Source organism: Raphanus sativus, chromosome 2, assembly GCF_000801105.2.
Source record: "Raphanus sativus cultivar WK10039 chromosome 2, ASM80110v3, whole genome shotgun sequence".
NCBI lineage: Eukaryota > Viridiplantae > Streptophyta > Magnoliopsida > Brassicales > Brassicaceae > Raphanus > Raphanus sativus.
This window is the reverse complement of record NC_079512.1, coordinates 5,040,839-5,068,373: the sequence shown is the minus strand read 5'-3', so window position 1 is coordinate 5,068,373 and position 27,535 is coordinate 5,040,839. Positions and strand designations below refer to the sequence as shown.

The 27,535-nt window shown below is 34.0% G+C and overlaps 2 protein-coding genes and 1 long non-coding RNA gene across 7 annotated transcripts; 2 read left to right on the top strand and 1 right to left on the bottom strand.

Annotated features, from left to right (window-relative positions):
- Positions 1–7,257: 7,257 nt before the first annotated feature.
- Positions 7,258–9,413, top strand: LOC130508457 (uncharacterized). Its single transcript, XR_008942904.1, has 3 exons — positions 7,258–7,743; positions 7,833–7,881; positions 9,215–9,413. It is a non-coding gene; the product is annotated as an uncharacterized LOC130508457 (long non-coding RNA).
- Positions 9,414–20,238: 10,825 nt separating this feature from the next.
- On the top strand, positions 20,239–21,855 carry LOC130503905 (probable receptor-like protein kinase At2g42960). Of its 4 annotated transcripts, none has more exons than XR_008941070.1 (6): positions 20,239–20,387; positions 20,464–20,554; positions 20,636–20,962; positions 21,073–21,217; positions 21,330–21,459; positions 21,541–21,855. XR_008941070.1 is itself a non-coding variant. In XM_056998484.1 (5 exons), the coding sequence occupies exons 3-5, from the start codon at positions 20,898–20,900 to the stop codon at positions 21,754–21,756; spliced, it is 411 nt and encodes a 136-aa protein (XP_056854464.1). In that variant the 5' UTR covers positions 20,239–20,387; positions 20,464–20,554; positions 20,639–20,897; the 3' UTR covers positions 21,757–21,855. The 4 variants fall into 4 exon arrangements, 2 of the variants coding, with proteins under 2 accessions (XP_056854464.1, XP_056854457.1); XR_008941069.1 differs by having other exon boundaries at positions 21,067–21,217; XM_056998484.1 differs by lacking the exon at positions 21,073–21,217 and having other exon boundaries at positions 20,639–20,962.
- A 3,730-nt stretch (positions 21,856–25,585) lies between these two features.
- LOC108839606 (glycine-rich RNA-binding protein 5, mitochondrial-like) lies at positions 25,586–27,194 on the bottom strand. 2 transcript variants are annotated; one of them, XM_018612358.2, is made up of 5 exons: positions 27,136–27,194; positions 26,810–26,954; positions 26,641–26,709; positions 26,418–26,524; positions 25,586–26,123 (listed from the first exon to the last, which is right to left on the bottom strand). In XM_018612358.2, the coding sequence occupies exons 2-5, from the start codon at positions 26,934–26,936 to the stop codon at positions 25,788–25,790; spliced, it is 639 nt and encodes a 212-aa protein (XP_018467860.2). In that variant the 5' UTR covers positions 26,937–26,954; positions 27,136–27,194; the 3' UTR covers positions 25,586–25,787. The 2 variants fall into 2 exon arrangements, with proteins under 2 accessions (XP_018467860.2, XP_018467859.2); XM_018612357.2 differs by having other exon boundaries at positions 27,122–27,188.
- Between the last annotated feature and the right edge of the window lie 341 nt (positions 27,195–27,535).

The following is a 27,535-nucleotide window of genomic DNA, read 5'->3' as shown; positions in this document are numbered from 1 at the left end:
GAGGGAGATAGAGAGGAAGGGGGCAGCTGCCCAATATGAAATATTTATTCAGTATTTATATGATTTGCATGGTAGAAATTTTAATATTACCCCTATTAATTTGAGTCAAATTTTATATTTCCCCCGGTAAAATCTATGTCTGGTTCCGGCCACTGTAAGGTAGTATGTTTTAGTCTCATAACCAAGTTATTTTAGTTTGTATCGACAGTGGTGAACCCTACCTACTTCGAGAAATTGTGTCTATCTGCTTAATGCTAATCAATTAATTTAATTTTTTTTATTCTTCATCAGTGACATTAGTGTTTCGTCCCCGGTCCCCCAATGAACTAATCACGCGTCTCATAAACTAATCTCATCACTTCTTTACTTCTCTATCGGATTTAACAACGTAATCTACTTTCTATATGCTCATGACGCTCCACTTCTCTTTATTCATTATTTTAGTTTACATCACTTTTCTCATTTTTCAACGATACACTGATGTTGACATCATTGTATACATTCCAATCCGTATATAAATTATTGAACATGCACTGTGATCAAACTATTCCATTCAGAAGTACATAACGACTTGTGTTACTACTTTTACTCCAGTACCACCAGTCTGTATTACAACTATTCATTAACTATTTTAAGGAAAGTTTCAAAGATTTTTGAAATTCATGAATATAAATGGTATGGTGTAATAGCATATGTGAGAATATGAAATTAACTTGACTTATCCCCTATATATTAATTGATGATCTTTTAAAAAGATTGAACTTCAAGTTTGTATTAATTTAAAAGTGTCTCTTTCTACGTGGCAGTCTTTTAAACTCTAAAATATCCTACGTGGCGGATTAATAGAGTAACATATTAATAGCATAAGTTAAAAATAAACATCCTAGGCAAATATAATAATTGTGTTACATCATATAATCTTCACGGAGGATATGTTTTATGTAATGTTATATGGCAAAAACTTCACGAGATTTCACCAAATACATCATATAAATCTTCACAAGACTTGACAATATACTTTAGTCTTATCTTCAAAGGCTAATATAATTTCTAGACATGGCTAATGTAATAAAAAACGAATTGCCTAATGTAGTGTGCAAACTCGGCTGTAAACGTGAACGCCATTCCTTATCTTTCATAGTTTTAGACCTTATGAAACGTGTGATGTGTGGATGAATCTTCATATTTGTGTTTCAAATTAAAAAACATGGAACGAAGAAGTATTAGATGGGATATTCATATCCCTGTTCTAAAACGCGGACGCGGACCCGATTAGACGTCCGCCACAACGCTCCACGGTAAGGAACCGTGGCGAGTAAGACCGATGCGGTGGTGTTATACGGACATCCGCGTACTGACCGCGTACTCCGTCGATTAAAGAAACGCGGGCGTATCACGTTTTGTTTTCTTGTATGGTTTATACGATTTAATCTCATAATCTAAAGATGATTCTGTTTCAAATCAATTGAAAACTTTAAAATAAAATTCTAGATCAAAAATATCAAATCAATATGAAATCTACAAGCAAAAAAGCAATAACAATGGTGAGAAGATATAGAAACGGCAAACATATGTTTACAGGAAGAAAGAAGATGACGAGGGCAAATAAGTAATTTCCCTTAAAACAAAAAAAAACACTGAACAATGGATGTCACGACTTTCGAACTCGGGCACATGAGCAGGGTGACACACCTAGGACCACTAGGCTAACACAATTCCTTTTATTTTCACGTGTTTTGATGATTATATAGAATATACCAGTTTATTTTATTTTAAATATATCCATATTAAGCTATATTTGTTGTGGATGTTTATTAAAATAATATATAATGTATAAAAACTAAGCTCCGAGTACTTCCGGACTTTTTCCTGATTTTAGGTTAACTTGCTAGGCTCAGGTTAGCCGCACGCGTTACGCGTAGCGTAGTTTCGAACATGGATGCATACTAATCTTTGATCACCAAGGGTTAGAAGATCAGATTGTACATCTACGAATGAGTTCACATTCTATGCACGTACTGTATATTTTTTTTCCAACGTACATGTTTTCTTTTTTGACTGAGCCTGTTGTTTTTCTCTGTGTTGTGTTTACTGTTTTCCTTCGATATATAGTTTAAGAGGTCCGATAACTAAGATCAAATTAACAGTTCGTGTTAAATAGAAAAAATGATTGCTGACTATGTGAAGTATTAGCCATCACATGGCTAACTATGCAGAGTATACTAACGTATACCTAACTACACGAAGTATATGTTATGCATGACTATATCCCTCAACTTAATGATGTGATGTAATTAACATCACAAGTTTAATTTCATTAATTCAAAAAATTATATAGATGTCAAAAACCGTTTAAATCTAATGTTTCATCAATTAAAATATAGTGTTTTTACGGTAATTTAACAAAATTTAGATTTTGATCCGCGTTTTAAAAGAGTTAAAATATTTTTAACAAAATCTAATTTATAAAATCAATATGTTTTATAAAATTTTGTTAAGTAGTGTTTTGACATTTTTTTATTTTAGTGTATTTGAAAACTATACAATTATATCATTTTACATATATTAAATATGAAAGTTATATAAGATATTATTTAATTTTGTTTTTAATTAGTTTAGTCTGTTTTGTTGTTAAATTTCAATAAAATATATGTAATTCTTTTGATTAATTGTGTGATATATATGTATATATATATATATATTTATTTATTTGATCTATTTTTATTATAAAGGTTATTTGATGTCGATTTACTAACTCTAATATCTTATTTGTTTAATATAAAAATAATTAAATTACTTAAACTAATGAATTATTTTATTTATATTTTCATTAAAAATTGCATTCATTTAACTTACTAAACCATATTATATTCTTATATTATTTTATTCTTAAATTAAATAATTAATAATTATACACGAGAGATTATTTTTGGTTTAAATGACATCAAATAAGTTTTAAACAAATAAAATGTTAGAGTCAATGAATTGACGTCAAATAAGTTTTGTAATTAAAATTTATCAAATAAGTATATATCATACAATTCATCAAGCAAACTACAGAAAATTATTAAAATTTCATAAAAAGTATTAAGATAACTAAAAAACAAAATTACACAATATCTTATATTACTTTCATATCTTATATAAATAAAATAATATAAATATACAGTTTTCAAATATACTAAAATAAAAATGTTAAAACACTACATATCAAAAATGTTAAAACATATTTATTTTGTATATTGGATATTTATAAAAAAATTCTTACGCTTTTAATACATTGGATTAAAATCTAATTTTAGTTAAATTATTGTCGTATTGGTCATATTTTAATTAATGAAACGAGATATTAAAACGGTCTCTGCATCTACATTAATTTTTCGATGAGTAAAATTAAACTTGTGATGTTAGCTACATAACATCATTAAGTTGAGGGATGTTGTCATGCATAACATATACTTCGTGTAGCTAGGTATACATTAGTATACTTTGCATGGTTAGGCATGTGATGACCAATATTTCACGTAGCCAGCAATCATTTTTCCTAAAATTATAGTGCAAGTTGGCTGAACCAAACTTTGTTTCTAAAAGAGCCACCCCTTTGACATCGCCATTTTATTCTTCATTCGACAGTGAAGAACAAAAAAGCTTTGAAATTTGTTTTGGATTTAAAGTCTGTTCTTTGTGTATTGTTTTTTAATTGAACCGTATCGGCTATCAAAGGACTAACCACTAAACCAGTACCAGGATAAAACTAAATGTTAATTTAAAGGTTGTATAAATTATGTATATTTTACTTTGTCAAAATTTCTATTACAGTGATGTGTATCGTGATATCCCCTATATATTAAAAGGGATGCATTTGTCTTAAATGCGTTCACACAGCAAGTTCCACGTGTCATCTCACGGTTAATCCGTTTATGTTCTCGCTGACGTGTCAGCTTCATAATCATTTAACATTTAATGCGTTCACACACTAAGTTTTTTAACAACACTCGAGACAATTTAATGTGTTAGCATTCTATTTTTTTCAATAAACTCTTTTGGTTCATACATTTTTAACATTTGTAATAGTGAATTGAAATTATTTAAAATTCTCTTTGTACAACTACTGAATAATATCATTTTTAAAAAATCATTAAGATTCGCATCAACTAAAATGCTTGAGTGAGAATGTTTTAGAAATTGAAAGTTTCATATCTAACTTGGTTTCTTGAAAAGAGACATGTGGCAGATACGGTGATGAGTAGGGTCCAACGCTATACTCCAAGTGTATAGATTGTTTCAAAATGTTACCTTTGGCAACTGTGATATCAAATAGCGTCTACATAACTCATGGAGGTAGCTTTCAAAACTCTTCTCGGATCTATGAAGATAATTAACACTTTACTGTTGGGTTCTTTTAGAGGAACTTGACAAGATTGAGAGGAGGAGACAGATTGGTGAGAATGATGATGATGATGATGGGATAACTCTAAACCATGTTTTATGGTTGTGTCCATGGATGGCTGATGGTCTGAGCGAGAGTGACTACAAGGAATTTCTTTGGGGAACTGATTGCACCGAGAGTTTTCTAAAACAACCGAAGTTAAAGGTAAGTGGTTAACTTCTAATGATGTTTTCGTATGTGATTATTTAAATTTAATGTATTTTGTTTACCGTTTTAAATGATCATAAGATCACATAAAGTACCTCATGCAAGATCAGATCGAGAAGACATGGGACACATGCTATGCGGGTACTCACATTAACACTAATCAAAATTTACATTATTAAACTCAATAAAAACCAATTTCTATGAATATAAATATATAACTTTTTATATTATGTCTAAGTTCAAACAACAAAAATAATAATAGATTATCTTATATAAAATACAAAATATTAAAATGTCACCAACATTGTTTGTACAAACAATACAAATAATATTGGATGTTCTTTTTCTTAAACTATTATGTAGATTTTATTTGATTTTGCAAACATTTAGAAACTTAAAAATGAAACCACTGGTTCGACATAAGAACTTGCGAAAATTCATATAACATGAAACCAAACAAATATAATAGTTTTAGGTTTATCACCGAAAAATTAAAAACCTCGATCACTTCAACCGAACAAAACAAAATAAATATAGATTTAGAATGGTATTTATATTTTAGGAGGTTAAAAAAATAACGTAATACCGAACGAATATCCAGATTAAACAGATATAATATTTTTTATCTTAAAAAGTAGAACTGGGAAAAATATCCGGAACTGAAGAACCGAGCCAAAACCGAACCGAAATTCAGGGTCCCGAACTCGATCAGACACGGGGTAAATAACCAAATAGTTCCTAAACTGATGTGTCCCAAGAACTGTTACTCAACCTGATCCGAACCGAGAATCGAATGAGTATCCGAAGATTTCTGAAATGTAAATATAGATTTAAAAATATTATTTATAATTATATGTATAATTATTTTAAAAATTGTATATTAAATATATTAATTATTTTGTGTATTTTCAGATAAAATATGATAGTTTGTATAGAAATACTCAAAAACCGTGTACAATGAGTAATTTTAGTTTTTTTGGTACATTTGGATAGTTTGGATACAAAATACCCGAACCGAATCGGGTAATATGGTTAATTTGAGTATGAACCAGTTTCAGATATATTAGTTATTCGGTTATTTTAAGGTTTTATTACATCAAAACCGAATCCACTCGAACCCAGGAGGACTCGACTCGGACCCGACTCGGAATTTGGTAATACCCAAACGAGACTTAATTTTCAAACCTGAGAAATCCGGTATCCGAAAAAACGACGGATACCTGAATACTCATACATGTTAAAAAGATAACAAAATTAATAATCTCATCCCGTGCAAGGCACGGGTTATTACCTAGTTCATATTTATTTGCCTTGATTATGCATATTTGAATCTTCTAACAATGGAAATTTTGTATGAGATACTCTATAAACTTTTTCACCAAGGCTTAAATCATTATTGTTATTCTGAATATTAAGGAAAGAAATGTGCATCGATGAAGGATCAGTTAATGAATTTTGGCGAACAAATTAACTTAATAGCAAAGTAGTAATCGCAATTAATTTGTGTTATCCATTTAATGAAACTGGAATATGTGGCGATGTATATGTTTTGGCCTACATGTTAATTTATCCCCTATATATTATTTGAAAATCGTTTAAAAAATATGAATCTTAATTTAGTAAGAATTAAAAAAACAGATCTCATCCTATGTGGCACTTGTGTATGCATTCTAAATCTTATTTTAAAGAACTCTAGAGCATCTTATATAAACTATAGTTTAAAAAATTATACTCTCTAGCATTACATTGTCGCATATATCTTTCCTAAAATAAAATCTACGGAATTACCTAATGTGACTAAAATATATATACGACAATTAATAATCTTAAATAATAAATATTTGATAACAATTTGTATACTCTCTATCATTTTTGTTTAATTCTTTATTATTAAATTAAATTACACAATTACATTAATCACATAATAAAATATTAGAATTTTCGTATATGTTGTATTTTGAATTTTTCAAAACGAGTATAAATTACTAAAACTGTTAAAAATCTCATATAAACCTTGTGATCAAGGTTTAACTTTTGGGAGAATTACCAATTGTGACTCAAAACTTGGAGTCAAACCCAAAAGAGTACCCCAACTTGGATCAAAAGCAAAAGTAACCTAAAAGGCTATTGAAATTACAACTATCTCCTTGTGAACAAACAAAAAAACGGATTTTTTTTTACGTTTTTACAGACGACTTGAAAATAAGTCGTCCAGACGACTTTAAGTTAAGTCGTCTGGACAGTTATTCTTAAACATAATTTAAAATTTTTGTAAAAAATATTTTGATAAGTGAAAAATTGGAATTATGTAATTAACATATGTCTTAAGAGATATAAATTAATATATAACAAATTTCAATTGTTTTCAGCCCAGATGAGTGAAAGTAGTGAGTCATGATATTCTTTAGTTTATGTTTCATCAACATATGTTGTAGTATTGTATGTGTTCTTAGGGTTAGATTTTGGAAAGCATTAAAACCGTTTTTGAAAATTTTTAAAATTACCTTGGCGTGTTCATTTCTGTGTATAGTAAACACTATTGAAGTATAATTTGATTTTATAACGTGGTTAGTAAGTTAATTTAGTCATTTTAGTTTAGGGGTTCATTTTAGGGTATGGGACGACTTAATATTTAGTTTTCTGTTCCCAAACGACTAAATATTAGGTCGTCTGATGTACATTATCAGCCAGAATAAGTCGTCTAAACCGGACCAAACCTTAAAGTTTACCAATGTACTTTTAAAGCTAACCGGATTATTTACCCAATATATAAGGTGATTTTTTTTTTCATTTTCCGCGAAATTCAGAAACCCTAACAGTTCTCTCTCACCGGCGATATCAAAGGCGATTCGAATTCCCACTATTTCCGAACAACCATCGTTCTCAACGTCGGCTATCTATCTCACTTCATTCTCACCGTTGTCGCCGCAGCTTATTCTAACCCTAGCGCCGCCGATTCCTCTAAACCCTAACGCCCCCGCTTCCACTATTTCCGAACAAACCGTCGCCCTCGCCACCGTGCTCACCAACGTTCTCACCGCCGCTTCCTCTAAACACTAGCTAGCACCGCCGCTTCTTCTAAACCCTAGCGCCGCCGCTTCTTCTCTGTAAACCGTAGCGCCGTTTCTCTGTAAACCCTAACGCCGGTAAGTCATCAAACTCGTGGAAAAGATGAATATAAAACGTTGTCTCTTTCAATTTACTCATTTTCACCGTTTCACGTTTATTTTTTCAGATCTATAACCACAATGACGAGTACTCCAACTCCTTCTGCGACTAATCAGGTCCGCTTGAAATTTTTCTACTGGAAGACTTGTAAGTAAGTCGTCTGGAAAGTCTTCAACCTGGACGACTTAGTACGTCCATTTGGAAGACTTTCCAGACGACTTAAATATAAGTCGTCAACTAAGTCGTCCAGTTGGACGACTTTCTAGACGACTTATATTTAAGTCGTCTACTAAGTCGTCTGGAGTAACAATTAAGGCGTGATTGATTTAGCTTGTGGTCTGACTTCTATTGGTGTCTTTGATTATTTTGCAGACAAAAAGGATGGATATTCCAGAACTCCCCCGTAGGTTATACACATTAGGGGAAGAGCCAGAACCCCACAATAGCATTTCGTATCATACGGATAACACGAAGTTGCATACTGCTCTTAGGGAAGCTCTCACTGATGCTGAATTTGAAGAGCTCAAGGAGTCGAGATTGGGAGTTTTCATCAAGTTCAAGGAGCAGGGATTTGGTTGGGCTTCAAGGCTGGTTCACTACTTGCTCTGTTTAAAGCTGGACATTAAGAAGAAGTACGAGATGTGGTGTCTCGTTGGTCCAGAACCTGCGAGGTTTTCACTGTTAGAGTTTGAAAACATCACTGGTCTAAACTGCGAGTACATCGAGGACCTTGAGACACCAGAATGTGAAGTTACCCCAGAGATGGTTTCTTTCTGGGGGATGATGAGAGTTCATCTGGAAGCTGGGCCAACTACTGATCAGATAATAGCAGCACTGAAGAGATGCGGGGATTGGTCCAGGGAAGATCGCAAGCGACTCGCGTACCTTTCCATCTTCACTGGATTCATTGAAGGGAGAAAGTTCTCAACCGCTACACGAGCTACTCTGGCAAGGCTAGTGATAGATTTAGAACGGTTTGAGAATTATCCATGGGGGAGAGTCGCGTTTAAGGTGCTGATGGACTCTTTGTGGAACAAAGATATTACTGGCTGTTATACCATGGATGGGTTTATACAAGTTCTTCAGGTCTGGGCGTACACAGCTATTCCGGGATTGGGTGCTAGTATTGGTCTACCCAGAGCAAACAGTCCGTCTCCACCGATTCTGGCTTACGAGGGCAACAGAGGCCGCAAATTCATGAAAGCTGCTATCTTGAGTCAGGTACCTTTCCATCTTCACTTAATTAAGTTGTCTGGAAAGTCTTCCAGCTGGACGACTTAGTAGACGACTTTTTATAAGTCGTCTGGATGGACGACTTAGTAGACGACTTATAATAAGTCGTCTGGAAGGTCGTCCAGCTGGACGAATTAGTTGACGACTTATAATTAAGTCGTCTATTTAGTATTTTGTTTCAAATATCTAACTCGATTCTTCTTCTATTTACTGCAGACCCGCGTGATCAACTTTGTTGAGAAGGACATTAGTGAAATGTGGCCAAAATGGGACTCTGAGGTTGAGGACGTGCCCGCGGAGAACATCATTAAAGTCATGTATGATCGGAGACCGTGGAAGTGGACCATGGATTGCTGGGAAGTCACTGGTACAAAACCTAAGTTTGTGACTCCATCGAAAAGAGCCAAAGAGATGGTTGTGGTAGAGGTGGAGGAGGAGGAGGAGGAAGACAATCAGAGACCTCGGAAGAAAGCTCGTAAAGAGGCTCCTAAAGAGGCTCCTAAAGAGGCTAGAGAAGAGGCTCCTAAAGAGGCTAGAGAAGAGGCTACAGAAGAGACTAGAGAAGAGGCTAGTTGGGTGATCAGAGAGGAGTTAGAAAATATGTTCAAGGACTTAAGAAGTGGCTTAGGTGACATGATGAAAGATGGGTTTAAGAAGTGCATCAAGGAGATTAGGAAGATGTCCGATAGATTGGAAGCTGTGGAGAAGAAGGTTGGTGTCACCAATCAGGCTATCCCTCAAGCCAAAGAAACCGGGGTTAGTAACAAACAGCCTACCCCTCAAGCCCCAGAAACCGGGGTTAGTAACAAACAGACTACTCCTCAAAAGGATCAGCCTACACTTCAAACCAATCATCCTACTCCTCCCACCAGACAGCCTGCTCCTCAAAAGGCAAAGCCTACTCCTCAAAAGGCAAAGCCTGCTCCTCAAACGAAACAGCCTGCTCCTCAAACGAAACAACCTGCTCCTCAAACGAAACAGCCTACTCCTCAAAAGGCAAAGCCTTCTCCTCAAAAGAAACAGCCTTCTCCTCAAAAGAAATAGCCTTCTCCTCTGCCCAAAGAGGTTAGTATCAAATCCTCTCCAAACAATAATTAAGTCGTCCAGGGTCTTCTAGTTGTCCAGACAACTTTTATTTAAGTCGTCCAGGGTCAACTAGTCGTCCAGACAACTTTTATTTAAGTCGTCCAGGGTTAACTTGCAACTTTTATTGCAGAGATTGTTGCCGGAGGATACAGCAGATGAGGCGATCTCGGTATATAAGATCTTGCCGGAGGATAAAGCAGATGGTGTCACCTCCAAAGAGATTGTTCCTCTCACTTCACTGACCAACCGAGCTTCGCTTCCAACGATCAACAACCGAGCTTCGCTTCCACCGATCCAAGCGTTCCAGTTTCAGAACCGAGCCTGGTTGTATTGGACAAAACAGCTCCCACTGCTTCTGTGCGTGCAAGGAGTGAACGAACGAAGAAACCTGCTCCCACGCAGATATCTCCTTATACGGCAGAGAGAAGGAAACTCCTTAGAGTGGGAAAGTATAATCCATTTCCCACACTAAACAGACCTAAGATGAAGGAGCTCGCTGATTGGTTGAAAACTGATCCGTAAGTGATTGCTTTACCCATAATAGCTTGATTTAGTCTACCAAAACTGATTGCTTTTTTGTTTGCAGTGATTATTACACTAAGCAAGAGGACAAACCACGTACATCACCAACTTGGTGGTATCAAAAACTCTGGACACCCAAAGCATGGCTGGAAGACGTAGTAAGTCTTCTGCTTATCTTTAAGTCGTCTGGTAACTTGTCTTTGTATAGATTTGTAAATATATAAGTCGTCTGGAAGGTTCTAACTTGTATTATTTTATATGCAGCATATAGATGCTTGGATGAATGTGCTGAGGCAGAGGTATCAGGAGAATCCACAAGCTTTCCGGAGCGAGCGAATGTGCTTCCTGGATCACAACTTTTCCCAGTCTTGGAGAGACCAGTATCTGTTCTTCAAAGCATCGTCGTCTGATCACAATGGTTTAGGAAGAATGCTACCTAGTGGGGCGGCGAGTTTGTATGAAGGATCAATGCCTTCATTTTGCCAATCAAACAAGAAGTGGGGGGAGGACATTGATGATATCTATGCGCCACTGAACTTGGACAACAAACATTGGGTTGCTATTTGGATATCGATCCCTAAGAGGCACATAGTCGTCTGGGACAGCATACCTTCATCTACCATACCAGAAAGATGGGATGAGATAATGGAGCCTTTTCTCGAGATGGTCCCTTATCTGCTTGTTGAGTGCGGAGACCAGATGCATGGGTTGGAGCGATACACATATGAGAGACTGCTGAAAGATGTACCCACGGCCAACAATGGTGATTGTGGCGTGTACGCTGTAAAGTACATTGAATGTCATGCTCTTGGGGTCCCCTTTAGCCCTAAAGACTTTGCTAGGTCCAATGCGAAGACTATGAGGGATAATATGGCTGTGGTTATATGGACGGAGCTTGTTGATCAGCATTTGAAAGATAATGAGGATAATGGTATGTTTGTGGCATGTATGATTAGATACACAAATCTAACTTGTATAGATTTTCTAACTTGTATAGATACACAAATCTATTTGTATATTTGAACTATTTGTATACACAAATCTATTTGTATATTTGAACTATTTGTATACACAAATCTATTTGTATGTTTGTGGGCATGTATGATTTATTTGATTTTCTAACTTGTATAGATTTTCTAACTTGTATAGATTTTCTAACTTGTGTAAGGTTTTCCAGCTGGACGACTTACAAATAAGTCGTCTGGAAGGTTTTCCAGCTGGACGACTTACAAATAAGTCGTCTGGAAGGTTTTCCAGCTGGACGACTTACAAATAAGTCGTCTGGAAGGTTTTCCAGCTGGACGACTTACAAATAAGTCGTCTGGAAGGTTTGGACGACTTACAAATAAGGTAGTCTAAAAATAGTAGAAGATAGTCTAAAAATAAAATACACTGGACGACTTCGTAAAAGGTCGTCTAAAAAAAATACACTTGAAAGGATAGTAGAAGGTAGTCTAAAAATAAAACACACTGGACGACTTAGTAGACTTAGTAGAAGGTTATCTGGTAGACGAAACACTAGACGAAACACTGGACGACTTATCTGGACGGGTAATCAAGACTGGACGACTTAAATTTAGGTCGTCTGGACAACTAGTCAACTGGTTGTGTACATTGTGGTTTCATATGGCCAGTTTCCTTGCAGTTTGAGCATCTCCGTGCCCTGTGTTTCTTCCTGGGTTTGTGTCCTCTCATCCTAGATAGCTCCAACCAAGATTGCCATCTTGATTTCTTCTGTCTCCCCGGACCACGCTTTACGTTTGGAGGAAAGCATTCTCGTTCCTCAATATGTTGTGACACGATAGGATATATATTCTCTGAGTATCCTGCATACAGATGATTCTTTGAGTAAAGTGGACATACAAGTGTGTCGATATGCACACCATCATGTGTTCCAGCTGCTATAGCATGAGAGCAAGGTATTTTCTCCACTCCATAGACACCACAATCACACTTTACATGTTCCAAATCAACCACACAGTCCATTTTACCACCTTTGACAAAGAAACGCCATCCATCAATTGGTTCGACCGTCATCGTATCCGCTATCTCTGATCGAACAGCAAGCAAATATTCAACACCCCGGCTATGTTCAGTTGGGAGACTCAAAGCATCTTGTCTCCTTTTCCAATACCATTTTCCTAACTTCTGCCTTATGAACTCCAGCAGGAACGGAATCGGAAATCCTCTTGCTCGCTTCAGTGCGGAATTAATAGATTCAGCGATGTTGTTTGTTTTTATGTTGAACCTGTTCCCCTTACAATAAACCCTTGACCATAGCCTGGCGTCGGCCTTCTCCAAATACGTTGCAAGTTCCGGGTTTGCACTCCGTATCTCAGCCATGTACCGGTCAAAATCGTAAACCGTGTGCGCATAAGCAGCCCCTTTCACCAAGTACATGAGATGTTTCCCTTTAAACTTTTTGACAATGTTATCTTGAAGGTGATAATAACATATTCCTCGGGTTGCCCAAGGAAACACCTTCTCACACGCACTTTTAATGGCCGCGTGCCGGTCAGAGACTATCACCGAGGCTTGTCATGAGATATACAACTAGCCAATTTTGTGAAAAACCATTCCCAAGAAGGTTCATCTTCAGCATCCACGATCCCAAAAGCCAATGGAAATATCTGAAAATTGCCATCTTGTGCGGCTGCAACTAACATAACACCTCCATACTTTCCACTTAGGTGAGTTCCATCCACCACAATGACCCTTCTCTGATACTTAAAACCTTTGATAGAAGCTCCAAAAGAGAGAAATAGATACTTAAATCTTTTCTTAGAATCAAGTTCTATAGCCGTGATAGAATCAGGATTTGCAATGGAGATTTGCTCGAGATATGAAGGCAGATGCGAATACCCTTCTTCTGCTGATTCTCTCACCAATTTCTGTGCATATAACAGTGCTCTGTATGAAGTGGTGTAATCAAGCGTCATGCCAAATATGTTCTTCATTGCATCAGTGATATGCTGTGGAGTTATCCCATCAATGATCCCAACACGATCAATGAAAAGACTACCAACATACTTTGGAGTACAGTGTCTCCGCTGAGCGATTCGGTCTCCAATTGAGCATAAATGTTTTTCCACATACTTTGTTACCCAAAACGTGTTTGGCCCATGTTTCACACTCGCTCTGATCTTCCATCCACAACCGCTAACCCGACATATTGCCACAAGGAGAGTTTTTGTTGATTTGTATATTCTGAAAGAAAACTTACCCCTCACTGCTGTCAACCGCAGCTCTGAAAGCAGTGCATCTTTGCTAACAAAACTCTGATTGACATAGATGGTGGTACAATCCGATTTTCCTCCTTCAATAGCATTTGTCTTAGCATATGTCTTTTCAATTTCTTCAAAACAAATATTATCATCATCTTCCTCGTCCTCATCTAGAACCTTTCCATAAAGACTGTAATCCCCACCATTCTGATCCGTTTCACCAACAATAGTGTTATCAGCATCCTCCTCCCCATTTTCCTCCTCCCCATTTTCCTCTTCCCCATCTTGATTTTCATCTTCAACAGACTCATTATCACCAACATCTTCAAAACATTCATCAGCTTCATCATTATCACCAACATCTTCTTCCCATTCACCAGCTTCATCATTATCACCAACATCTTCTTCCCATTCACCAGCTTCTTCTCTTTTCTCTGAAACCGTTTCCACCTTGCTGCGGCTTGATACACAAAGACATACTCTATGCGTTTTGAGTATCTCGAACAAGTTTCGAACTTGTCTATCACTTGTAACATGAATGGGAGGACTGCCTGGAGTCATCATCATTTCTGCTGGTAATGAGTAGCTAATCTCCACAGTCACTGATCTCATGTCCAGGTTATAATCTTCTTGAGCCATTGCAACAAGTTCAGCATGTGTTGAATCTTCATTCAATAAAAACAATCTTGCTCTTTTGAGATCATCAACCACAAAATCCCAACGGAAATCTCTCAACAACCATTCTCCATACACTGCATGTAACTTAAAAATCATCTGCAAATATTCAAAATAAAACACATTAGTAAACATAGAGAAAATGAAGAAGTTCAATAAACATTATCGCAGACGACTTAGATTTAAGTCGTCCAGAAGACGTAAAGGTAAGTCGTCTAAAGAGGTCACTTTTGCAATTGAAAATTAAAAGGGACGACTTAATTCTAAGTCGTCCGGCTTTGTTTGTAAAAAAAAAATTTCAGACGACTTATATATAAGTCGTCTACGAAAAACGGGCTAGTTTGGCATTTGACCGAATCGTGTCAGATCTTTGACTATTTCTGGATGACTTTAATTCAGTCGTCTCTGAAAATAAAAATTTCAATATTTTATTCAAACTAGACGACTTACGTGTAAGTCGTCCTAGGTTAGTTTTGTAATTGAAAAAATAAAACTTGAAATTTAACTTTCTCCAGACGACTTAACTAAAAGTCGTCCAGCTAGACGACTTAATTTAAGGTCGTCCGGGATAAGCAAGGTTTGACCAGAAAATTGGGAAAAATTCTGGACAACTTTGCTTTCCCCGGACGACTTTAAATTAAGTCTTCTGACGGGACGACTTTATATTATGTCGTCTGGTAAAAGTTAAATTATGAAGTTTTATTTTTCAACTACAAAACTAACCTAAGACGACTTACACGTAACTCGTCTAGTTTAATAAAATATTGAAATTTTAACTTTCCCAGAGACGACTGAATTATAAGTCGTCCAGAAATAGTCAAAGATCTGACACGGTTTGGTCAAATGCAAAACTAGCATGTTTCTCGTAGACGACTTATATATAAGTCATCTGGAGTGTTTTTTTTCAACAAACAAAGCTGGACGACTTAGTTTAAGTCGTCCGTTTGACCAGAAGACTCATCAGTAAGTCTTCTACATACAGATGACTTACTTGTAAGTCTTCTACGCGAACATATTTTGAAAAAAATTCAAATTCGTACCTTAAACTAGGTGAGATGACTTCGTTTGCACACAGGGTCTTCTCCAACCACCCAGAACCTCAAACGAAAGCAATCGTAAGTCAAAACGAAAGAAATATGGCTCTGTCAACCATCGCCCATATTTTGAATCAAAAGCTTCAGTTTTTTGGATGAATATGGAGAGAAAGTGAAAGAAATGTTGTTTTTAGTTCATAACAATTGAAACAGAGAGAGTGTAAAAAGATTTACGTGCATTAAAGGGCATTAAAAGCTCCAAACAGTTCGTACAAGGTTGTTCCCACTATTCATGGCAGTGGCAATATTGTAAATACTTGAAGAAAATGAGGTTGAGACAGTAAAGAAGCCATTTTCGAAAAACAAAAAAAAAGGGTTAATGGCATTTTCGTAGATAAAATGCAGATGTGGAGTTAAAAACTCAAAAAAAAAGGAGTCAAAAGAAAAGGTTAATTTTCTGTTTGACTTCAAGTTTTGAGTCACTTTTGCAGTAAGCCCTTAACTTTTTTCTATATTAGGATACAATGATTATAAGACCGTATGAATACATAATTTCATTTTAATAGGTTTATTTATATATATATATATATATATATATCGTTTAAATTAAACTATACATCGTATGAAAATACATACTAATATTTTGATATTTGCATTGAACATATATTGAAAAGTTAATATTTTAATTTTGAAATCTTCATTGTTTTTTTAAATGATTATAAATCATTGAAACTACTAAACATCCACATTAAAAAAAAAATCATTGGTGTAAAATTTTGTTTCACAAATATGCAAATAATCATAAAATCATATGAGTAGAAACCTCCTTTAATAAAATCAATATTAAAAGTAATATATATGTTAATATCATTTAAATTTAATTGCATATTATATACGATATATAAGAGTGATTGTTTTGATTTATTTACACTAAAATGATTGCAAAAAAAGAGTGATCGTTTGATTTATATGCGCACACCAATTTTTTACATATAGTAATTGATATCTTAGTTATTTAATATATATAATTATTATTTTCTAATTTCATAATTTGCAGAAAAACAGAAAATAAGTAGTAAATATAAAATATTGCACAATATGATGCATGAAATTGATATATGTAGTATATAATTTTCATAAGTTTCAGTAAAAGGAATGTTTGTATTAATTAAAAAGATTGGTGAATAAGCGAAGAAGGTATAAGATAATTAAAATTTAAAATCATGCAATTAATTTATTAATATCTGAATTATTCGAAAGTTCCACTAAAAATGTATACTAATATTAATGAAGAAAATAATGTTTTAGTGTCAAATGATGATTTGTTTATGTTCTTATAAATTATATTTTTGTAATTAAAAAAATACTAGAAAATCAATTCGATTGAATTAAATAAACACAAACAAAACAAAAATAAAACGAACAAAATACAAACCAAACTAAATTAGAACTGAATCGAACACAACCCAAATCGAAATAAAACCGAACACAAATCAAACCAAACTAATTTGAATTGACTTTGGTTAAGGGTTTATTAGATTTTAATAAACTAAACCGAACCTAAATCCGTAGTTTTTTTTTTGAACAAAACCTAAACATGTAGTTAAACCGACAAGTTTTCCCCTAATAAAACCGAGATATTGCTGACTTGACATCATTTATCAATACTATATATTTTAAATATTTATCGTAAAATTCACCATGCGCAAGACGTATGTCTTATCCTAGTACAAGTTAATTTCTCAGGTTAATTCCTTTAATGTTGTTAACTGTGATTATATAATAGATTATAAGTAGATATAACTTTCTACGAAAATCAAACAAACTTAACTTACTATTCAGCACAAGATAACTATTACAAGTTACTATTCATCCGAGTTACTATTCAGCATTAAGATGACTTGACAAGCTGTGGACGAACCGTGTTGACTTATAGAGTATACGCACAAGATAACTATTACAAGAATGAGAAAGAATAGAAGCTTCACGCACTACTATTTAATCTAACATGAAGCAAAAAAGTAAAGAGAGATTATACAATATTGTTGTTAGGTGGTTATCAGCTTTTAATTATAAATAAATTACGACAGCACACGCATTTGGACAAATCAAGCATCGCGATTACCTCCATCATTCTTTATTAACCTTTTGTTTATCCTAATCCTCTTTCGTGTTTTGATTAAGACACACGGGGACAGAAAGGGACCCAAGCTTATACTATATAGTACATGATATATCAGCCTATAAAGACAATTAGTTTTTAATTACTATCTTAATTATCTTTGTCCTGTTAGTTTGGTACACGGTTTCGCCATTAATTGCATACCTTTTAAATTATCTGCATTAATATTTAGACTCTTTTTTTTGCATACATTTCACCAGCACTTAATTAGTCAAACCGAACATACATTATTCTTATATAGAAAAAGACAACGACATTTCTGATTGGAATGCGATTAAGACAAAATGACACTATACAATGACATGATTTGCATTCATTTTAGTTTAGAGAAAATGGACAAGTTTAGTAGCATTGCATTAAATATACAGATGTAGGTGAGTGTCATGTGTGTGTATATGCGCATGTAGGTCATGTGGATGTGAGTAGGAAGAATAAGATCAGAAACAATTCGCTTTATTCTCATCTATGTTATTAAAACAGAAACATTCTGTTGGACCTAACATTTATTTTGTAAGTTTTTAAATTAAATACACATTTATACTATATAGTTAAACATACATTAAATCACTTTATGTTTCTTTCTTTATACTACTATCTATGTTTTCAAACAATATACTTATTTTTTTATACTATTATCAATGTTTCCAAACAATATATTTATTTCTTTATACTACTATCAATGTTTTTAAACAATATATTTTTATACTACTATCAATGTTTCCAAATAATACAATAATTAATCTTAGTTATTTTATATCTATCATTTTCTCTTTAAAATTTTGTAGAAACGTCATAATTTTAAAGTTCACTATCATAAATTGCAAAATAGTAAACTTTAAAATTTCGATTATAAGATTACAAATTATGAAGCTATTACAATTTAAATCCAATTAGATTACATATCGGTCATCCATCAGTTCATTCGGTTAGTCTCGGATTTTAGTGATTTTTTAATATGAATATTTTAAAAACATAAATTGAATTGTCAGATCTCCGGATTAACCGGTATAATCACAATCGGGTTGAATTTAAAAATACTGATTTAAATGAAAAAATATTTTAAATACACACTCTTTAAAATTTACTAAAATATTTGTTAAATTATTAGTGAAATTTTTCATCGTAAAATATTCCGCGCTTCAAAAGCGCGGGTCAAAATCTAGTTAGTGTTAAAAGTGAAGGATCCTAGGTCGAGTTTACTCAAAACCAAACCCATATAATATATATCCCCCCATCTATTTATATTTCATATTTCATATATTTTCTTAAGAATGTACAATATCATTGAAAAATAAATTGTTAAATGTTACAAATTGCAAAAAAAAAAAAGCTTGAGCTAGAAATTAATCCCATGGCGAAAAAAGAGTTAAAAGCATGGACGTAAATTCCATCGATACTCCCTATCAACATCTCAGTTTGGTACATCAATTACTAACAATGTACGATTTGAAAACCCGAAAGACATTTATTATTATAATACACTCTACGTACATGTTACCGTTAAATGCAATATATTTATGGGAGAATTGCTAAAAACAACCTAAATATTGAAGTCAAATGCATTAGTGTACCCCAATTTCAGTCAAATGCAGAACCAACCTAAATGGAAGATGAAAATACCATTTAGTCCTTATGAACAAACAAAAAAATGGAGGGGTATTTACGTTTCTGTCCTTTTGGAAGTCTACATGTAGAAGAAGGACGTCTACATATTTTTAGACCTCCAGCGAAATCTAAATTGTAGACTTGATGTATAGTCTACACCAAAATTTTATCTAATATTTTGTTTTAAAATTGTTTAAAAAATAATTATTGTGATAGATCTTAACTAATCATCAAAATAATGGATAGTATGAAGTAAATATATTAAAATTTTATATAATTGAATAATTTTAAAGAATATATACTAAATTTGTATCTATGATATAAACATTGTTCATAGTTTAGAAACAAAATGTTATAACATGATATGTTATAACATGATAGGTCTTTTAGTAGTAGATTTTTAGAATTAGACTTTAGATTTTTTTTTTTTGGTTTTATTGACTTAAATCTATTTATTAATGTTTAGTAGTTTATATTTTGTGTAATTTTGATATTTGATATAGTAAATGAGACTTTTTGAATATCAAACAAACTATTTAGGGTTTGAGATTTGTGGTTTAGGGTTTTGTAGACCTACAATAAAGTCTATAAATATGTAGACGTCTTTGTCAGTCTATTTTATTCATGTATATCTTTAATTTTAAATTAAATATTCCAATTTAAAATCATATATTATGAATATATTTTTTTTTTGTAACATATATTATGAATATTTAAAATTATTAAAAAATTGGTAAATCATATTTTAAATTTTGTTAAAAAAACGGAAAAAAATCGTTGTAGACATACAAAGAAGTCTACATACAAAATTTAACTTAACCGGATTTAACCAAAATAATTAACCTAAACGAAGTAAACCAACCTTTTCTAATCTAACCAGAAAAGTTAAATAAAAAATGTTTTAACCTAACCGGAAAAGTGATGCGAAATATAAATACTTGTGAAAACTGGTTAAAAAAAAAAGAAACCCTAAGCGCCGTTGTCTCTCTGTCTCTCTCTCGCGGGTGGGCGATTTCTGGTGTTTTCTTCACACCGTTTCCAGTGATTTCTTCAAGCAGATGGTTTCTACACTGGTCTTCGTTGTTGTTTGTTGCGTCATTTGTGTTAAGTAATATTTTGATTTTTTCTTTGTTTCAGATCTGAGCCGATACCATCCTTTCCCATCCGTCAACAATCTCCATCTTTTCTCCCTTCATCTCGTCACTTCCGTTCCTCGCATCCTCCTGTCGTAATCTCCTTTTCTATCCCTCTCTCTCTGTGTGTATTTTCTTCTACTGTATCAGTCACCTCTTGTCCGATTACTTTGCAGCAGAGTCTCACGAGGGAGTTCGGCGGTGTTCAAGCTCGAGGGAGAAGATGGAGTCGCGGGAGAGAAGATAGATTTGGTTCAGAGACGAGGGAGGAGATGGAGTTGGATTCAAAGATAAGTCTCTTACCTCTTTCTCAGATTTAGTTTTATTTCTGATTTAATGTATTGATTATGGAGGAAACCACAGTATTTGGTCTATGGGCTGGAAAAGGGACAATTTGTTGCAGAAATTGTAGCGATTTCGGCAGTTCAACATGGAGCTATGAGGCAACATGGAACTCTCACTTGGGAGGCAAGGATGAAGATCCTTATCGGCACTGCACAAGCGTAAGTGATTTGTATCTGTATAAGTTTTTTATTGAATTGCTTGAATGAGTATTAAAGTGTTTTGTACAACTCTTTTTTTTACATGCTTGCTTATTTACATGAAGCAATAGAACCAAAAGTGGTCCACAGAGATATAAAAGCAAGCAATATATTAATAGATGATGAGTTTAATGCAAAGCTCTCTGACTTTGGGTTAGCCAAGCTCTTGGACTCTGGTGAGAGTCACATCACTACCAGAGTCATGGGAACCTTTGGGTAATGTCCAAAAACTGTGTACCCTCTTGATGCCATAATGGTTAATTATCATATTCATTTGATGATGTCCTTACAATGAAATCATTGCTGTATTTCTTTGTTATTGTTTCAGATATGTAGCGCCAGAATATGCTAACTCAGGCCTGTTAAACGAAAAGAGTGATATATACAGCTTTGGTGTTTTGCTTCTTGAAGCTGTAACTCGACGAGATTCGGTTGATTATGGACGTCCTGCTAATGAGGTGAGGATTAGATAATTAGTTTGCTTGTCTTATGGTAAAAAAAAATAAAAAATTGATTTTGAGTTTTGGGTAATTGGCTAGGTTACACAGGTACGCCTCTTGGGTGCCGTCTCGCGTACCGGGTTCGGCAGGGGGACGGGTACGTCTCGGGTACGCCTAGGAAACGTTCCCGACTCATGTAAGGTGAACCAGGGACGGCATGGCTTAAGGGGGACGGGTTTGGTCAGAGATGGGAGACGTCTCAGAGACGTATCCGTTGATTTTTGTGTTAAGAAAAAATTGTTTATCAAATATTAATAGTCTCTTTCACTTCCACATTGTTCTCTTCAATTCTCCTACTTATATGTCTTTCTCTTTTGACTCTCAACTATATCTCACGTAAGCATGTTTCTTCTTCTTGTCTCCTTCTGTTTTTTTTTTTTATGTTTTTTTATGTTTTTGTTGTTTTCGTTTGAATTATATTTCATATACAACTTTCAGATTTTTTTTTCTCTCTGTGTTTCTGTATACGAATATGTTATTTCATGTGTTTCTGTATACAACTTCTTGTGTCTTCTTAATTTCTTATCTTTATAGCAATAAGTGGTTTCTTGATATTTTCTTTAGAACATATATAATCATTGTAATATCTCTTCATATAAATGTTGTTTGTCAATGTGATGATCTTGAATGGTTTAATGATAAAGTTGTTTCGAAGCCGTGTGCTTATTTTAGTGGTACCTGGTTTTAGTTAAGGGGAGATTTCTATTCTTGATAATGTTCAGTCTCCAAATGTTAAGCAAAATCTTTCAAAAACATAACAAGAGTCTTCTAAATATAGGACAAAAACTGTTTGTGATGCAAAAATGAAAATATTTTTGGTATATATTAATACTAACCCTTTGGTGTCTCCTCCATAAGCACCTCTAAACCATTTTTTGGTATTTATTTACCACTCATTCTATATATAAAATAATAACTGAACCATTTTATGTTAATTTTTTTATAGATGTAGACTTACAAAGACGTCTACATTTATTAGCAAACTATGTACTTAAACCAAAAGTATTATAATTTTATAACTACAATAGTTTTTCTTTTCAAAATCACTCAAACCTATTAGGATTAACTAACACACACTTTCAAACAAAAAAATCTAGAAAAAACTTTATGAATAATACAGGAATTCAGTTTTTAATTTATATTCCTACGTAGACTTTTCAATCAGTCTACGAAAGTGTAGACGTTCGTGTCAGTTTACATTTGTAGACTGTCAAATAGGTCTACTTTTTGGGTTAGTTTTTGCAATTGAAAATTTTACGGGTTGCTTTTTTTATTTGACCAGAAACTCATCCAAGTTTTGACTTTATACATTTAGACTTCCGTTTTAGTCTACCACATTGAAAAGGTTAGTTTGACCAGAATTCACCCAAGTTTTGACTTTCGAAGGTAGATTTCATATGTAGTCTACGTGTTACGTAGACTTCGAATAAGGTCTAACTTCAAAACCCATAGGTTGGTTTTGCAATTGACCATTGTTTGACTTTCGAATGTAGATTTCATATGTAGTCTACAGATTTGTAGACTTCGCATAAGGTCTAACTTTAAAACCCATGGGTTGGTTTTGCATTTGACCAAAATAAATATGTAGACTTCAAGAACAGTCTATATTTTTTTGTGAAAAATGCGTAGACTGCACTGGAAGTCTACAATTTTAAAAATATTTATTTTATTTAAAAACATTTTAGTCAAATACAATACTAACCTATTCAACGAAGTCAATGTTTTGGTCAAATGCAAAACTGACCTTAAGTAGACTTCATTGGCAGACTACATTTCGTAGACTTCCTTTGAAGTCTACTTAAGAAAGTCAAAAGTTCGGTCAAATGTAAAACCAACCTCTTTTTCGTAGCCGTCTTGGTAGGTCTACGTAGATTTTTGTTTTTGTAGTCAAAGGTAAGGATGTAGACTGCTGGGGAAGTCTGCGTTCCAAAAAAAAGTTAAAAAAGTCAATTGCGAAACTGACTTGTTCGTTGACAAATAGACGGAATCGTACGTCTACACATTTGTGTAGACATATAAAGCAGTCTACCATCGCGACACAGATTGAAAAAGTGGTGAAAACCATGTAAACAGTTACCTTTTTCCGGTGTGAACCTCGATTCCGACCCTTTCAACCGTCCAAACTCATAAACCGAGCAAAAGGAAGCATCTTTGACGATTTACTAATGAAGAAACTCGAAAATGTGAAATTTGTGGGATGAAAATGAAAGTTGTGAGAGTGTTTTAGATAGAAATGTAGAGGAAATGAAAGATTTGTTGAGTTAGAGAAGAGAAATAGTGGTTAAAATTGAGTTATTGAGCTTTTATGAGCTCAAACATGGTGGTTCAATGGTGGTTGCAAAATTGAAGATGATGGCATTGTTGTAAATAAGAAAAGATGTTTAGGGTGTAGTTGGTTTTTACTCATTTTCGATTTAAAAAAAAAATAAAATAATAATGGCAGTTTTGTAAATATTTTGAAAACATAAGGATGGTTTGGAAAATTCATAGGTGAATAGTAATGAGAAAAAAAAAGGGGTTGATTTTGCATTTGACTTCAATTCTTAGGTCTATTCTGAAAAAAGCCTTATATTTATATAGAACTTACGGCTCTACGTAAATGAACTAAGAACAACAAAGGCATATTTTAACATTTAATCTTAAAGCGAAACAAAAGGAAAAATAAATTCGAGGGAATAAATTCTAGAGCCTACAACAACAAAGTTTGAACATTGATTCTTCGCTTTCATTCATTAAGTGAATCAAACTTTGGATGCTTGAAAAGGAGAAAGAAATACAAAGTGATAATATAACAGTTAGAGAAGGAATATTTAAAAAGGAGAATGCAATGGTGGCATGGGCCGACCCGTTGGGCGTGAGAGAGTGAGTGAACTTGGTTTCTCGAGGGAGCGTCTTGCATTCTGTATCACTTTAGAAACTTTCGTGGGTTTGCTTTTTGTTATTTATGATCACAAAACAAGATTTAGTCACTCTTCCTTATGTGCACTCTCATTCCACACCTTATGATTTCTATAGTGGACATTGACACTTCCTTCTTACCAAAGTCCTTTGTTTCATCATCAATCACTCTTTTCCTAATCCCACCTATTCATGTTGTTACAAGGACACTCGCACGAGTGCGCCACACCACATGTGTATGTGTGAAAGAGAAGCTCTAACTAATTTTCATATTAGAATTTGAATTATAAATCCGATAGTAAGAGTTCACATTCAGCATGTGTGTTAGTCCACTTTCTGCCGGTACTTAATTACTTGTGGTAAAAAATTATATTTGTTTTGATTTGATCCATAGATTAGACTCCATAGCTGAATATTTGCCATAAACTGATCCATAAACTAGACTCCATTGCTCAACATTTGCAATATAGTTTTAATTCTTTCGATTCGTCTAAAGAATGGATGAGAAAGAGAGAATGAACGTGAGAGAAAAGAGACGAGCATAAAAGAAAAGTAATGAGCACAGTGACTGAAAGCTATAAAGTAATATTGTAATTAGTTCTTGCAGATTGATTTTTTTTTACAGAGATTTCTGCAAAGTGATGAGGATGTATAAAGTTGAAAGCAAAATATATTTTTATGGGAAGAAAGCTGGTTTTAGTTACAGAAAGACAAAAAGAAATGTTAGACTCTTTTAGATTTGACATCAAAGAAGCTTGTGAATTTCACTTTATAGGAGCCATGTCAATAATACATTAATCCAAATTCACAAATGAAATATTTTATTCCTGTAATCACCATCCTTAATAAGATTGCATTGCTTTGATTGGGCTACAACTTGGGAAAAGGCTCAAGTGATCTGAATTCGCATATTTTCAATGTTTGGTTAAAATATATCAAACTGGTACTACTGAAAAATGTGTTACACGATCACCTTGGTGTAGTTACAGATACAATAGATCAAAGATATATATATAGTTGAAAACGACTCGGCCCATCCCGTTAACTATTCATTATATTTCTACTAACTCAACATGGACTTATGGTCACATACATTCATACTGGTAATCCATCAATCATATTGAATATGACAAGAGGCCTGCGTAATTATGTAAAAATGTCATGAGATCACTTTATAGGAGCCATGTCAATATTACAAAATCCTTGTTGTGTAAAATAAATATATTGATATCATTATCATGCAAGTATATAGCTAGACAGAGCTATATGCATCAGTGCTGCAGCGGCTCGACATTAGAGGTTTCTAGATGATAAACAAGCCCCAAACGGTAAAACATAAATTAAGAAACACTTCCATATATAAGCGGTTCTCAACATTTATTGAGAGATTAAGCTCTCTTGGCAACATCGTCAGTCTGATCAAATCCATCTGGACCAACCTCTGTTTGACCCTTCTCTGAACCACCGAACTGATTGTCACTGCCACCAAACTGTTCATCGACGGCGCTTTCAAGCTGATGATCCGTATCATTGCCTAGTGGTTCGTTGCTGCTAAACTTGTCATCAAAGCCACCATAAGAAGAGCCACCTCGGTAACCGCGAGCTGGAAAAAAAGTAAATTTTGCTCCAAGAGAAATAAAAGAACCGCGTCGTGAATAACGACCACCACTTGGACTTCCTCTTTCAGTAGCGTAGTACACAGTAAGTCTTCGACCATGAAGGTACTGTGTTCCAGAAAACAAAAACAATAAATGGCCTATTGTCTGAATCATCTATACACAGTCTGAAAACAGTGAACTATAAATAGAGTCTAACAAAATAGAATGACGACATTGCTCTCTCCGTTTCAGGCCCATTCATTAAGAGATAGAACATGTCACTGCCTAACGAAAACTTAAAATTGTTCTAGAAACAACCGAGTTGAAAAAAGGTCAAAATGTCGAGAACAAGACAAAAAGGAATAAGCCAGATCATGACATCTTAGAACTAAAAAGAGGCTGAAACATTTTGTGTGTTACCTGTGTATTTATCATGTTTATGGCATTAGTAGCCTCCTTGTTAGAAGTAAATGTCACGAAACCAAAACCCCTCGATTTACCAGTTTCACGGTCCACAACAATTTTGGCTGTAAATTTGATTAAAAAAACTAGTTAGCTCCGAGTATAAACAAGACAAACCGTTCAGAAGGAAAAAAAAAAGGAGATAAATTAAAAAGCGAGAGAGAGATAGCAAACTACGTACCATCAACAACTTGTCCATATTTGCTAAAAGCTTCTCTCAAGCCAAGCTCATCAGTGTTGTAGGAGATACCTGAATCCAACATAGACAAACTCTGAGACCAAAGAGCAGAGAGAGAGAAACAATACTAACAAAATCAAAAACAAAAACAAAAAAAAAGATTTATAGTCACCTCCAACAAAGACTTTTGAAGAAAACTTGCTCTTTGAAGAAGACATGCAACGGATGCTCTGTAGCGAGGCAGTGACATGAGAGCTAGTCTGGCTAAATATCCTTCCAACTTTACTTAAGAAAGCCATGCTGTGCGTCTCTGTATCCTGGAAGCAAAAGAAAATATTCACTACAGTCATTACAAAAAAAACAGATATGATTTCAGAAAAAAAGGCAGAATCAATTCAATCGTAAATACAAGTAATAAAAATGCAGCCTTTCATTTTTAAAAAAATAATAAAACAACACAAAGACACACACGAAAGATACAAACTTTACACTCGTGACCTGGTGACAAAGATTGAACCCAAGCTCGCAAGGTCAAACTGTCACTTAACCCATCACTCAATAGTCAGAACAATGAAACGAAACATCAATTAGCACAATTATAAAATCCAAAATCGAACTCTTAGGGTTGTAGAAAAGAATCATAATAGTGGATGAGCAGAAACCCAGCAAATAGAGAACAATCTAGTTTCGGATCAGAAAGAGAAGCATGGACGAGACTAAACTCACTCTCTCTAGGGTTTAAATGTGACAGGAATATCTACTAGCTGTCCAGTTTACTCAACTTTGGTTTAATTAGTATCTCTATGCATTTCGGTTTAGTTATTTAGTTTAGTAATCTTCGTAATGTCATCTATATGTAAACGAGATTTATTTCTTTTGGAGAAATCAATCAAACATC

Coding starts and splice junctions, on each gene's coding strand:
- LOC108839606 (XM_018612358.2), bottom strand. CDS start 26,936: ATGGCTTTCTTAAGTAAAGTTGGAAGGATATTTAGCCAGACTAGCTCT. Junction 26,710..26,809: donor TTCAAAAGTCTTTGTTGGAG/GTGACTATAAAT, acceptor TGTTGGATTCAG/GTATCTCCTACAACACTGAT. Junction 26,124..26,417: donor TAAACATGATAAATACACAG/GTAACACACAAA, acceptor TCTGGAACACAG/TACCTTCATGGTCGAAGACT.
- LOC130503905 (XM_056998484.1), top strand. CDS start 20,898: ATGAGGCAACATGGAACTCTCACTTGGGAGGCAAGGATGAAGATCCTT. Junction 20,963..21,329: donor CTTATCGGCACTGCACAAGC/GTAAGTGATTTG, acceptor TTATTGTTTCAG/ATATGTAGCGCCAGAATATG. Junction 21,460..21,540: donor ATGGACGTCCTGCTAATGAG/GTGAGGATTAGA, acceptor GTAATTGGCTAG/GTTACACAGGTACGCCTCTT.